This window comes from Pseudorasbora parva, chromosome 9, assembly GCF_024679245.1.
Source record: "Pseudorasbora parva isolate DD20220531a chromosome 9, ASM2467924v1, whole genome shotgun sequence".
NCBI classification, from domain to species: Eukaryota; Metazoa; Chordata; class Actinopteri; order Cypriniformes; family Gobionidae; genus Pseudorasbora; species Pseudorasbora parva.
The window spans coordinates 5,400,872-5,416,284 of NC_090180.1; the positions used below are offsets into that span (position 1 = coordinate 5,400,872).

At 37.8% G+C, this 15,413-nt stretch overlaps 1 protein-coding gene across 2 annotated transcripts in view; it reads right to left on the reverse strand.

Moving 5' to 3' along the window:
* Positions 1–15,413, reverse strand: part of yes1 (YES proto-oncogene 1, Src family tyrosine kinase) — a 45,550-nt gene that overhangs the window by 7,649 nt on the left and 22,488 nt on the right. Inside the window, exons 3-12 of one of the 2 annotated variants that reach the window (XM_067453632.1) lie at positions 14,850–14,949; positions 12,575–12,673; positions 11,099–11,202; positions 10,846–10,995; positions 7,910–8,065; positions 7,539–7,574; positions 6,165–6,344; positions 4,465–4,541; positions 3,555–3,708; positions 2,058–2,189 (exon numbers count right to left, since the gene is read on the reverse strand). In XM_067453632.1, coding sequence (XP_067309733.1) covers positions 2,058–2,189; positions 3,555–3,708; positions 4,465–4,541; positions 6,165–6,344; positions 7,539–7,574; positions 7,910–8,065; positions 10,846–10,995; positions 11,099–11,202; positions 12,575–12,673; positions 14,850–14,949 — 1,188 coding nt within the window. The remainder of the gene's footprint in view (positions 1–2,057; positions 2,190–3,554; positions 3,709–4,464; positions 4,542–6,164; positions 6,345–7,538; positions 7,575–7,909; positions 8,066–10,845; positions 10,996–11,098; positions 11,203–12,574; positions 12,674–14,849; positions 14,950–15,413) is intronic. The other variant, XM_067453633.1, reaches the window with a different exon arrangement.

A 15,413-nucleotide genomic window follows, 5' to 3' on the forward strand; every position in this document is an offset into this window, starting at 1 on the left:
GTCCCAACCCTGTTTGAACACACCTGCCATGATTAGCCGGTTCAGGTGTGTCTGGTTGTGTACGATACTAAAGGGATCGTTCACCCAAAAATGAGAATTCTATCATCACTCGCCCTCATGCTGATCGAACCCATAGGACTTTGGTTAATCTTCAAAACACAAATTAAGATTTTTTCCCCCTAATGAAACTGATCATGAGACATTTCATTCCCAACATTAAAAGTCCATTAAAAGGACTTTTAACCAAAGCCTTATGGGTTCATGAGTGAGAGTAAATGATGACAATTTTTATTTTTGGGTAAGCTATCCATTTAAATATGTACATAAAGGCCAATTCACACCACAAATACAAACACGTTTGTTGGGTTTTGTTGGATCATTGCTTTACCCCAGTTGGCGTTGGTCAGAGTCTGTTTTCACCTGACTGAACATGTTCAATCTTTTTTTTTTAGTGTCTGTTTGGGCAGTGTGAATATGACAGCTATTTTTCATAAATTTCTAAAACCAACAGCAAACTCGTTCGTTGGTGTTTGTCTGTGCGGTGTGAATTAGCCATCTTAAGGTGCAGTGTGTAGTATTGATGAGGATCTATTGACAGAAATGGAATATTATATATATATATATATATATATATATATATATATATATATAAAACTATGTTTTCAGTGGAGTATAAATATTCATTCACATAATGAACCGTAATGTTTTGATTACCTTAGAATGTGCCATGTCGATCTACAAACACCGCGGGTCCCTTACAGTGAAATCGTCATTTTGCGCCGTCATGTTTCTACAGTAGCCCTAAACAGACACTAGGGGTGTCCATGGTTAACCGGTTAACTGATTAACCGTTAAAAATTGCGTAACCGAGTGAAACATTTTGTTCGGTTAAGTGGCGTCAATGACGTGCTTTGAATTTAGTTGTAATATATTTTTGCACCCCTAGAGACCACCAGAGCGCTCCCAGACATTTGTAATATCCACAAGAAGAAGTCATGAGCAGCTGTCTAAGCCGGCAATGAAGCGGGCAAAGAAATCGTGCGGGAGCACTTTAAAAATGAGAGTGACGGGGCAAAATGCAAGTATTGCAATGCAGTGCTTACCGCATTTTACAGGCTATAAGTTGCTCCGGAGTATAAGTCGCATCAGTCAAAAAATGCGTCATGAAGAGGAAAATAACGTAAGTCGCACTGGACTATAAGTCGCATTAGGGCAGAAGCAGAGCGTGAGCCGTGTGCGCTGTGCATAACGGATCAGAAGAAAGAAAGTTTGAAGTGAGAAACTTGTGAATGACTAGAGAAAAGCAGAGGTTACTTTAACTGTAATGAAGAAAAGAAGCAAGATGGCCAGAGCTGAAGGGACGAGTCCACAGATGCTTGAACTCTGCCGGGAGAGGCTCAGCCGTGCGAGTCAAACGCTGTGTGAATCATTCTCGGGCTCGGCTGCATATTTTACTACATGCCCTAATCATGCCGGCGCCCTCGCGGCCACTTGCGTTGCTCGTGAACTGGAGCGCATCTCATCCTAATTTAACGAAACTCAGCGTACGCCTCACAGACATGAAATATATCTTAAGAAAGCTTGAAATGTCTTTTAACAATTTAAAACGAAAAGAAATAGGCTACTTTCTGATTATGTAATCCATGATGTGCATTTCTCTCTATAGGCGCGTTCACTACGGAGATGGCGGTCGTCAAATTAATAAACTAAAAATAACCCTGACGCACACTATGGTTAACCGAGTATTAACCGCTAAGGGCCTCGGTTAACGGTTAATGAAAAACTTGAAAACGTGCAGCCCTAACAGACACACTTCTCTACAGAGCGCTAGTCACTCTCTGCTCTCTCAGACGACGACATTGTGTCCTGTGTCGGCCACCGTAGCTTCTCTATGTGCTCTGCAATGGGGGGTGCAATTCACAACCTCACTGCTAGATGTCGCTAAAATCACACACTGCACCTTTAAGTCTACCTCAAGCCAACTTAAAGTGCAATCATGATAAAGGGTGAGAAGAAAAATATGCTTTTACTGCTGAATCAAATGTAATATTTCTCACCTGGATATGGCACTCTGCCCTTGGTCACCAGCTCAGTCAGCAGGATACCGAAGGACCAGACGTCAGATTTGATGGTGAATCGGCCATATAGAGCTGCCTCCGGTGCAGTCCACTTAATGGGAAACTTGGCTCCTAGAGAAACAATGGCACACAATCTCTAAATTACTGCAGTAGAGTCATTGGCTATTACTAAAGCAAAGCAAACGCCAGCATTTTAGAACATCCTGTCCACTTCTACATAACTCAATTTAATGGATATGAGTGGGAAAATGATTACATTTTGTTTTTCTAACCATGTTACTGAGTTTAAGTAGCGACGAGAACATGAAAATCTGTTTTTATAAAAACAAACATTTCCAAACACATGAAAAAAACATGTACAAAGCATAAGGTTCCCTGCGGAGAAACATCATTCAACATTTATGTAGGTAATGGCAAGTCAACTTGCTCTACATAATCACAGTGCATTCTGGGAGATAATGGATTCAGATAGTAATTGAGGAAATTCAGCATGATTAGATGCTGACTGCCTTATAGCTTCCAGCACAGCGGCTTTGTTGCCAGTTGCAGCATTGTTCCAGACAAAAGATTGTTACGTATTTGACCATGCATATAATGTGTACAACCATTTTCTCTAATAAAGGTCTGATTTTGTGGATGCAAAGCTTTCATTTTCAAATCAAGCTTTGGGTTTATATAAATGTTTAAGACCATAAAGGGTTGTGTTACAGATGAACACAATATTTGGTTCATGTCACTTGTGCTTAACACGCATACACCTGTTTATTTGTCTGTGGCGTTTAAACACCTGCAGTGAAATTGGCACATTGATAACACATTATTAGCTGTTTGATAACGTAGTAAAGCCAAGGGCTAATGATATTAATTACCGCTCTTTTGACCACTCGGATACATTGACTTGAAGAGCCTGTATGAGTGAGTGGAGGCGGAGCTCATTTTCATATTAATGGATCCACATATAGAGTTAATGAAGCAAAGGTGTAGAGTTACATTCAAGCTATTTTAAGGCATTAACAAAAAACTATTCTGACTCTTTTGCTGATCAAATGAGATTCAAGGGATAACATTATTGACTACAGGGGGACTTTAATTTACATTGAATTATACAATTAAAAATATATACGTTATGATTTCCATTCAGGGTTTGCAAATAGAAGTCGCACAGGGGTAGAATAATAATAAAAGGGTTTAAATCCTCATTGACTCACTTTCTTCATCCACTATTCATTCACAACCCAGCAGAATATTATTCTAGCAATTTAATTAATATATTTTTGTATAATATTATAACATTATGCACTGCTCACGTAAAATAATACTGCACCGGAAAAAAAGATGTGATTGGAATTTAAAGTGCATATTAATTGTGATTATTTCAAATATGCGCAATCAGTTAAATCATGACCAGGAAATTATGTAATTATTGCTTCGGGCCGAATTAAAGAAAGTGTTAATATTGCATTTCCACCCACATACCTTGTCTAGCAGTGTATTCATTGTCTTCAATCAGTCTAGCCAGGCCAAAGTCAGCGATCTTGCAGACCAGATTGTCTCCCACCAGGATGTTAGCAGCCCTCAGGTCTCTGTGGATGTAGTTCATCCTCTCGATGAAGGCCATGCCATCTGCAATCTAGACAACAGGAAATCAAGCCTCCAGAAATGCTTCTAAAAACCAACCTGTCAGATGCAGTCTTGGAAATCCTATTTTAGGAGCCCCAGAATGCTGTATTTATGGGTTTAGATGTTTGAAGTTTCAGTGCTTAAAAATCTACATTTGAACCAATGTTCAGATGTGAAAACAGCAGCTCCAAAAAGCCGCTAGTGTGTGAAATCTACAAGGCAAGCAAACTGGTTGCTAAACACATGCTTAAAAAAAGAAAACAGGATGAAATATTCTTGAGGGAATTAAACAAACACTCTCTGATTGAAAAACTGTCCAAAAGGTTTTCATAAGCAAGCCGAGATGTGAGAGGGAGATTGAAGCCTCAGCCAAGCAATGCGGCAGTGATGGGAGCTCAGGGAGGCGAGAGAGCGCAGTGGAAGGGAGGAACGCGAGAGAGAAACAGCAAGCTTTTTTAAGCGAACAGAGCAGAATTGAGTAGACACATTAAAGTGAAGTGGCCCCACAGGAGTGGCGGTTAAGTGCTCCAGGCATTAGGCGGGAAATGAGGATCATAGTGCCTGGGAGAGACACACGGGCAGCAGGATGTCATATCAGATATTAAATAAATATGACAGCCAGATGGAGGCTGAAACTGAAACCCTGCCCCACTGGGAGACGCTTCTCGTCCAGGTTCACGGTGGCATGCTTGTGTGTTACTAAATGAGGAAAAGGAAAACAAAGCTGGCTGGTTAACAGTAGACCAGGTTTGGGTTTCTCTCTCACCTGGGCAGCCATGTCCACTAGCTGAGGCAGCTTGAGGTACTTGCCCTCGCCCTCCTTCAAGAAATCCAGCAAACTCCCTGAAAGAGAGAGGCACAGAATAGAGCTTTTTTCTCTTCAAAATTTTAAAGGAAGCGTATGTAAGATTGTGGCCAAAACTGGTACTGCAGGTTTATCCCCCCTCCCACTCCCCCTGACTCGAAGTTGCCAGATTGGCTCCAGAATCAGCAGGAACGTTTGTAGTTCCAGCTGTGGTAACCAGAGCAGATCTGGCAACCCGGATGCAGAAACACTACAGATTTCTGATTGGTCGACAGGTGGAGGGCGGAGCTTCAGGCCAAAACACAACATGTCAACATCAACATCAGCTGAGGGCTGCAACAACAACTTTTACATGACAATATCCTGGCCGGACTACTGTTGGCAGTGATTTGAAATTATCAGGGTCATTTTATGATTCATTGAAATATATCTTACATACAGTTCCTTTAAAGATGGATTAAAAACAGGATATGAACCCACCATATTATAATTGATAGGCATTATAATATAAAATAATGTTCATATAATCACAAATCTACATAATATATTTAATGTAATATGTATTACACAGTTTATTATATATAATGAATAAAAATGTATATAAATGTAATTTATATTTTAAATACATTTTTTAAATAAAAATTTATGTTGCAATCATCATTTTAACGACATTCGAAAACGTGTCTTATATCACTTAATTATATATTTAATAAATAATAAAAATAAATAAATAATATAATGAAGCATACTTACAGGTGGGGTAAGTATTTCAAAACCGTTTTACAAAACGGACCCGGGCCGAGTGCAATAACAAACTTGTAGCCAATCAGCGGGTAAGGGGCGTGTCTAATAATGATGGTGAAAAGAGAACGCTTACTCAGTGTATGTGACACACACAACGGACATTAACCGAGAACTAACATATGCTGGCTTTTACTTGAATATTCTCGTGTGTTATGTTCACTTGTTTGTCCATTTGTGATCACATTGTCATTCACTTCAGCGATGATAAAGACTCGTTCATTCCACACCGTTTGGAGCATCTAAATCTCCTCACTGTCTGTTTAAAGCGTCAGCTCACAAAATGTGTCTGGCAAGTAAGATACTATCCTCCTAATATATGTTTGTTTCCTCTTTTCATGATCTATATAACCCTCAGCTGGTTATAATTGTAATATGTTGTTTGCTGGACTATCGAAATTATGTACTATCAGTTAAAAGTTATGAGTTGTTCATGAGAACGGTTTGTGTTTTTGTGATGGATATTCACTTTTTCATTGAATATTCGACCTGGATTAGTAACACACATATTCTGCAATAGTCGTTGCCTGGGTTACGTATGTGCGGGGCGGAGCTATCGTGTTTGTTTTGGTGATTTGAAATAACAACAACGGTTACCAAAAACCACTTACCCCACCTTTAATGACCTATATATATAAATATATAGAGAGAAATATGGTTGTGCTGACTGTAAAAAAAAAAAAAAAAAATTATATATATATATATATTAGAACAATAGAAAGGTAAAAATAGTTACAAAATTAAATTAATTTATGATTAATGAATATAGGTTAAGATTCTGTTGTCAAAAGTTACAGAAATCCTTTAAATGTCTGAAGCTTAAAAACAAACAAGAAGTGAAGAACAAAAATGCAAGCTACCTTTGCCCATGTACTCAGTGACGATGTAAATGGGTTCCTCAGACACAACGGCATACAGGGGCACCAGCTTGTCGTGCCGAAGCTTCTTCATGATCTGGGCCTCCTGCAGGAAGGCTTCAGGCGACATGGTGCCCGGCTTCAGAGTCTTTATAGCTACTTTAGTCGTGCCATTCCAAGTACCTAGAAAAAATAAAAAGAATGAGTGCAACAAAATGCAAATCAAAATTAAATTACACAACATCTGCAGATAAAAAACAATGTTATTGAAGAGCAAAACCTAAGGTGGCCCAGTAATGCACAACACAATTAATTTTATAACGCATAAGTTCACAACACAAAGAAATCAAGCAACAACACAATGGAAATGCTCCCGACCACTAGGGGGCTCACTGAGTGTGGCAATGTTAGTTTTCCATGTTATTGTTCAATAGATTTGCCAGTCTAAGATATAAACAGTACGATCATTTTTAGGTGTGTACCCCATTAAATATCAATTCAAAATTACCTACAAGCATTATAGCTGCATATTTATACTCGTGAACACTTTTACTTGCTATCACGGCGCCTGATGCCCAAGGGAACGTCTGCCAATTTCACCAAGTGGTTGAAACCTTTCATTTGTATGAATTAAAATGACTTTTTTAATTTAAATGTTCAAATTCCAATGTTGTGCATTACTGAGTAAGTTTTGCCAATACAACCACGCTGTTAAATTTTAACATGTATTTTTTGAAAAAGTAATTTTAATTCATACAAATTATAGGTTTCAACCACTTGGTGGAATTGGTAGACGTTCCCCTGGGCATCAAGCGCCGTGATAGCGAGTAAAAGCGTTCACGAGTATTAATATGCAGCTATAATGCATGTAGGCGATTTTGAATTGATATTTCATGTGGTTGCTACACATTTAAAACTGATCATAGTGTTTATATCTTTGTTAGACTGGCGAATCTATAGAACAATGGCAAGGAAAACTAACATTGCCGCACTCAGAGAGCCCCCTAGTGGTCTGGAGCATTTCCGTTGTGTTGTGGCCTGATTTCTTTGTGTTGTGAACTTATGTTTACTTTTTAAATTTTGTTGTGTTGTGCACTATTGGGCCACCGTTAAAAAAAAAACAAGTAATCCAGTTATTAATCCAGAAGTGGAACTGAAGTGTTAATTCTTTGATTTCACAATAAAATCTAGATACAAAAAAAAAACATAAAACCCCCAAATAAACCCTGAATATTTGTTTACCAGAAAGGACTTTAAAAAATCATCAGTGAAGAAAAGTATGAAAACCTCATTAGTATTAAGAAATGTGGGAACACTGAAATATTAATACCAAAAGCAAATCCTTAAAAAATCTTCCAAAACGGTTGAAGCATGTACCTTTGCCAGTCCTGGACAGACTGTTGAGCAAACCACCTAAACGGCAATAACACAGATTGCCAGCTCATGACAAAACAGTTATGTGGAGCCAATTATGCATGTTGAAACAAACATACACAGACAATAAGTGGAATTCTTGACATGGTTTTCTATTATGTGGCATGTTGGAGCTTGGAGCGAGGCAAGCGTTAAGAGTGGTGACGAAAGACACGTGTACCTAATAACCCACTTTCACACCTCCCTCTAGTGCATGTGGTGCATTCGCAAAAACAACAGACGAAAGTGACATTCACAGTAGATGAGAGTGGGGTGAAGTGTGCCAGGTGCTTTGGGGAATGAGTTTCTCTGCATTGTATGTGCATTTGTCTTACCCATCCAGACCTCGCCGAAGCAGCCCTGACCCAGCTTGAGCTCCAGACGCAGTGACTCTCGTGGGATTTCCCATGCGTCCTTGGCCAGACCCTGAGTCTGGGGCTTCACAGTCGGACACACTGCGGTCAGTCGGTAGCACAACCCATCTGCGTGCTCTACACACACACACACACACACACACACACGAGAGAGATTTCAGAGAGAACACAACGGTCATAAACCCTATGCAGATGAGATGAGTTTTCCCTGAGGTAAATTACGCCTGTGACGCCCATATCCAGACAATAGACACTCCCTAATAATAATACTGGGATCTCAATACAGTCTAGATCAGTACATAATTACCCATGTTAAACACTAACTCAAACGTCATTTAAAAACAAATGGCATAGTGAGTGAGAGAAGTGCTAAGCAAAATGAACAGATGCCAGTCTGAATTAAACAAAGCGTGTGACATTTTTTTCAAATTTCAAACGACAGGAGACCATAAAAACAAGACTACAAAATGACCTAGGTGAGGGCAAGACATTTATCTTTTTCCAGCCATAAAGCCAATTAATCACTGTCTTTCAGCAAAATGATTAATAACTTTACAAAGCAGATCTCACAGAGAGAGCCAGACAAAGACTGATGGCCTTTCATTAAGCCTTGACATTCTTCAGATGAGATGAATCTGAACAGCAGATTTGTTTCTTTCACAGGCCCTCAGGTCTGTGACAGGTTGTATGAAACGCCTGACAGAAAACAATTAAATCCACTTCTCGGTGGGAATTTAAACATTAAACATGAACATTAATGCGGAGTTAGTCCACCCTTACAGCATCCACTCTTTGAGAGACTTCCTCTTCCTCTTCGAGGAACTTTGGAGACAGTTCTTGTGAATTTGGTATTATTTAAAGAATCTTACAAAAAAAAAATGCATCACAGTTTCCACAGAAATATTAAGCAATATATGATTTTTAATAGAACAAAATGTGTTCAATCAAAAGTATATTTTTAAAACAACAGAAACCGCGTTGGGCTTGTGTAGGCTTGTTCCAGACCAAATGCAGAAGACCATTTCTATATGCACTTCTCTTTGTACATGTTCATTGTTAGGCTGGAACAGAATATGCACACCCTGTTCTACTGTAAATGTTAGTTTAAGGAGATTGTATGGCTTTATGATTGATTTTATGGACCTGCTAGCAATGAGTGTAGCTAAAGAGCCAAACCCTTTGATTAGAAGGCTGTCCACATACGTTTTGTCATGTAGTTGATGTCAATTAATTCTGCTTTGAGAGTTAAACCTCTGAGGTAAACAAAACGCTGGCTTGACAAAAAACACAATTAGGAGAATCTGAAGGGTTTGCTTTTGTGGGCACTGACGTCAGCTGCAACAACAGCGCTGCGGAGGACACTCACGTAACGTCTCAAGATCAAAGAGGTGTCGATGTCAAAAGCTCTCTCAGACGTTCTCCTGTGAAAACTAAGCCAAGATGAACTGACAGTCTGGGTGAGCGGGGAGATGTTTCTCATACAGACGTCAGGCACCTGTTAGCACCAGTCACACACATCTCCACATGCCTGATATTCAGAGCTTCTCATACTCCACACAAAGTTTCTGGCTGTGTCAAGTTTTGCTCAAAACCTTTAAATGTCCATTTGAATTGAAAGAAGATACAATAAACAATATTTTTCCTTCAGGGTTTTCTACACTACATAAAAGTTTGGGGCCAGTAAGATTTTTTTTAAATATAAAATGTATTCTTTTATTCAGCAAGGATGCATTAAAATGAAAAAGTGACAGTAAAGACAAAAAATATTTTTATTTCCAAAAAATGCTTTTCTTCTTTTAACTTATCAATTATGCTTTCCACAAAAAATATTAAAGGGTTAGTTCACCTAAAAATGAAAATTCTGTCAATAATTACTTACCGTAATGTCATTCAACACCCGTAAGACCTCCGTTCATCTTCAGACACAAATGAAGATATTAGTGTTGAAATCCGATGGCTCAGAAAGGCCTTCATTGACACCAATGTCATTTCCTCTCTCAAAACCCATAAAGGCACTAAAGACGTCGCTACAAAGCCCATCTCACTACAGCGGCTCTACAATCATTTTATGAAGAGACGAGAATAGTTTTTGTGCGCCAAAAAAACCTAAATAATGACTTATATAGTGATAGGCCAATTTCATAAAGATTCGAACGGTTATGGATCAGTTTATCGATTCATGTTTCGGATCGGCAATGTCACGTGATTTCAGCAGTTTGGCAGATTGACACGCGATCCGAATCATGAATTGATACGCTGATTCATAACGGTTCGAAACTTTGTTTTGAAATCAGTCTATCACTATATAAGTCGTTATTTAGGGTTTTTTTTGCGCACAAAAACTATTCTCGTCACTTCATAAATTGATTGTAGAGCCGCTGTGGTGAGATGGGCTTTGTAACGACGTCTTTAGTGCCTTTATGGGTCTTGAGAGAGGAAATGACATTAGTGTCAATGAAGGCCTTTCTGAACCATCGGATTTCAACAAAAATATCTTCATCTGTGTTCTGAAGATGAACGATGAGGTCTTACGGGTGTTGAACGACATTAGGGTAAGTAATTAATGACAGATTTTTCATTTGTGGGTGAACTCATCCTTTAAGCAGCACAACTTTCAGATACTAAGAAGAAATGTTTAATCAAAATATTATTATTAAATGAACATCAAATCAGCGTCAATGATTTCTGAAGGATCGTGTGACACTGAAGACTGGAGTAATGATGCTGAAAATACAGCTTTCCATCTCCAGAAAAGATTACATTTTAAAATTATTTTAAATTAGAAAACAGTTAAAACACATAACAAAAATATTACAGGCCACAAACTTTTGAATGGTAGTGTAGACATCATATAACTTCGGTGGGACTCAAAAGTTGACCCAAGTGACTGTGCTAACCTGTGTAATGTTTCACCAGTTTCTGTAGTGTGTCAAACTGAGCTCTTGTGGTGATGTAATAGCCTCCGTTGTCAAGCTTTCGGATTTTGTAGTGTTTCACATTGTCTCCCTTCATCTCATCCCAGTCCCGTATTGAGAGCGAGTAAGCCCCTGTCAGGACGAGAGGATGGCATGGATTAAAAATATTTTTACTCTGGTTTGGTTTTGAGTACCAGTGCTGTACGCATCTAAAGATAGATAGCAATTCACCTACCTTTAGTGGTCTCACTTTCTCTGACCAGAAATGTGCCCCGCTGGTTTCCAGGAACCAGTAGCAGACGCTCAGCATCTTTACGACCCATTTTTCCAAAGTACCATCTGTGAAATGGAAATAAATGAAAATAAATCACTTGACCAGCCATGTTAACGTGGAGTTTGGAATGCTATGGAACATATAAAAGGCAGTCTGGTGAAAAATAAACTAGTATTAAAAAAAAAAAAATCTGACAAAGATTGGGCATTTCACTGAAAAGTTCTGAATAGGTCCTGAATGAATTTGTCAGTGTCCAGATAACTGGAAAAATAAGAAATAGATTAAATTTTAAAATATAATGGATAAAACAAACAAATAAAAGAAAAAAAACAACAAAAACAAAAATGTATTTCAGTAAACAATACCATTCAAAAAATTGGGTCAGTAAGAAGTTTTAATGATTTTAAACAAAGTCTCTTATGTTCACCAAAACTGCATTTATTTGATCAAAAATACAGTAAAATAATTATATTATGAAATATTATTAGAGTTTAAATGAACTGTTTTCTATTTTAATACATTTTAAAATGTAATTTATTCCTGTGATGGCAAAAGTGAATGTTAAAAATAGATAACCATGACTTTTTCCCCAGGATATTTTGATGAATATAAAATTCAAAAGAACAGCATTTATTCAAAATTAGAAATCTTTTGCAACATTATGAATGTCATTACTGTCACTTTTTATCAATTTAATGAATTGAATAAAAATTATACTATAAAGTGACACCAAACATTAGTGTATCTTGAAGCCTATATGAAAAGGTTCAAATCAGATATTTTGATAAGTGTTGATTTACAGTATTCTTGATGATTTGTTATAAACCAATAATAAACAAAAAACATCAAGGCATATTTCAACTTTTTTTTTTATATACAGTACAATGCACAATGATATTTAATCATGTTAATTCATATAATGATATGTTTATTGGCTCATATAAATTACAAATTTACAATAAAGCCACAAGGCCTCTTTAAAGACGGTAACAAACAAATCAGAATCGATTCACTGAAATAGACAGGTTGAACCAATTTTCAGAAATGAACTGAAGTGAGAGACGATATAAAAAAGAAGAAAGAATATGATCATGATGAAAACTGTCTACATTTAAATGACATTTTAAAGACAAAAACTGACTTAAACCCCTCGGTAATATAAGTGGTTAAAACAGTGAAAAATAGCAAAGAATGAAAGCAAAGCTTTTACAGAGAAGTTCAACAGAAAAAAAACAAGCGAAATGTTATGGGTGAAGAAGGGAGTAACACTGAAAGAGACTCAAAAAGAGAGTCTTTTGTCTCGCAGTCATGCGTTTGTTGGTGTGTTTGTCAGCACCAGGGCTCTGGGCGTACGTGTGACCGGCCATCACGCTCTCTTAATTACGGCATGAAGGGACGAGATGATTGGATAAGCACGGGAGGAGAGGAGTTACTTACTCTTCTGCTTGGATTGAGTCTGCAGGGGCCACGTAATTGCTGGGAATGTAGCCCTTCTGCCCCGTGTTGATGGAGCGAGCCTCCCACCAGTCTCCCTCTCTATGGGCCAAAGCAAAAGACACAACCGAGTTATCAGGCTCAATGTCCTTCACCACAAACAGAAAACTATTTAGCAACAAGCCTGTGTCTGCAGGCTGTTATCAACAGTAAAAATGTGGGAAATGAAGGAATTTGAAGTGTGTGATTAAAATGTCAGGGTCATTACAGAGGGGAAAAATTTGAGCAGTGAGCATTTACTGAACGCTAAAACTGGCTGGTGGTTGAACAGATGGCCCATTATGGAAACACATTAAGACAGACAGATTTCGCCCTCCACGAGCTTGGAATACAATTATGGATTAAAAAATAATAATAATAAAATACTATAATAAATAATATTCCACGTTTGTATGACTATCTTTGATATTCATTGATTTAATGCAGACCCTAACCCCTTAATTTAGCCCCTGAAGCTAACCCTAAGACTAAATGTTAAAAACCCACACTCAGCCCCTTAAAGTGGTGTCAGAAAATGAGGGCCTGCCAAATGGTTCTTACTTAAAGGGTTAGTTCACCCAAAAATAAAATGTATGTCATTAATGACTCACCCTAATGTTGTTCCACACTCGTAAGACCTCCGTTCATCTTCTGAACACAGTTTAAGATATTTTGTCAGAGAGTGTATCTAAGTGTATGCACACTATACTGTCCATGTCCAGAAAGGGAAAAAAACATCATCAAAGTAGTCCATATGAGACATCAGTGGGTTAATTAGAATCTCTTGAAGCATCGAAAATACATTTTGGTGCAAAAATAACAAAAACTATGACTTTATTCAGCATTGTCTTCTCTTCCCTTTTTGTTTTCAATCCTCAAATAAAGATTCAAACGGTTATGAATCAGCGTATTGATTCATGATTTGGATCGCTTGTCAAACTGCTGAAATCACGTGACATTGGCAATCCGAATCATGAATCAATACGCTGATTCATAACCGTTTGAATCTTTATTTGAGGATTGAAAACAAAAAGGGAAGAGAAGACAATGCTGAATAAAGTCGTAGTTTTTGTTATTTTTGGACCAAAATGTATTTTTGATGCTTCAAGAGACTCTAATTAACCCACTGATGTCACATATGGACGACTTTGATGATGTTTTTATTCCCTTTCTGGACATGGACAGTATAGTGTGCATACACTTGCATACGCTGTCGGACTAAATATAAAATATCTTAAACTGTGTTCCGATGATGAACAAAGGTCTTACGGGTGTGGAACGACATTAGGGTGGATCATTAATGACGTTAATTTCATTTTTGGGTGAACTAACCTTTTCACTAATTTTGCCCTAACTTCGATGGGCTAAAACTCAAATTGGTCTTCACAAAGGATAACTAATCAAGTATACAAACAAAATTTTCCAATATGTACCTAACTTAAGTTTACCTGGGGCATCTCCAGTCCACACTTAAAAGGGTTTAGTTCACCCAAAAATTTAAATTCTGTCATTAATTCCTCACCCTCATGTCGTTCCACACCCGTAAGACCTTCGTTCATCTTCAGAACACAAGGGGGCCTGAAAGCTCTCGGATTTCCTCAAAAATATCTTCATTTGTGTTCTGAAGATGAACGATGGTCTTACGGGTTTGAAATGACATGAGGATGAGGAATTAATGACAGAAATTTCATTTTTTGTTGTACTAGCCCTTTAATTTCCCCTTTTGTTATACTCAGATATCATATGACTCAGACACACACTGACTTTAGCTCAAGTGTCGGGGACATTTAGGTTTCAAAAGCACATAAATGTTAATCCTGCAAGAAAAATAAACGTTAGTCATGTTATAAATTCAGTAACACTTAAGAATAATGGTCATTAATTAACATTAGTTAACATGAACTAATAATGAACTGCACATAAGCATTTATTTATCTTTGTGCATGTTAATTTCAACATTTACTAATACATTATTAAAATTTTGTTTACATTAATTAATGCACTGTGAACTAACATGAACAAACCACTAAAGTTAACAAAGATGAACAAATACAGTAACACATGTACTGCTCATGGTTAGTTCATGTTAGTTAACATTATTAACTAATCTAAAGTGTTACCAAAAATCACAGTGTGTATGCATCTATTGATCTATATCTATACACACACAAACTTATTTACTTCATCTTTACTGCAGCGCGAGTGGACGTGATCATACGAGCAGAGGAAAGTAACTCACGTGTTGTTGATGATCTGAAATCTATCGCCTTTCTTGAAGGAGAGGTCATCTGACGTTCTGGCTTCATAATCATATAAGGCCACAAAGAAAGTTACGCCGCCTGGAAGAAAAATCAATGTAGTTTGAATGTTTAAAGGTTGTGTAACGATGCAAATCACAGGCTCAGACAAGCTATACAATAATAGTATGCTAATAGCTAGTTAGCTGCTCGCAAGTAACTCAATTTTTCACTCGAAATTACAGCATTAGATGCCATTTCAGCCACATAATAGAGTTTAGTTAAGCATTTATAGACATGCTGAATGACGTGTTCATTGATTTTTGTTCCTCGTCTCTATAGTCGGTTATCATTAGCCGGCGGGGGCTTTGTCTTGGCTACATAAACAATGGGATTTTCACAAGCATGGTTTATGGATGGCCCAGTTGGACACACAGAAGAAAGACAGCAGATCAGAGATGGTTTCAAGTGTGAGGGAGGACAAAAGGAATGGTTTGGCTTAAACCGAAACAGGCCCCTAGAGACCAGATTATCCATTAGTGAAGAACAGAGGGCCGACCCGCTGA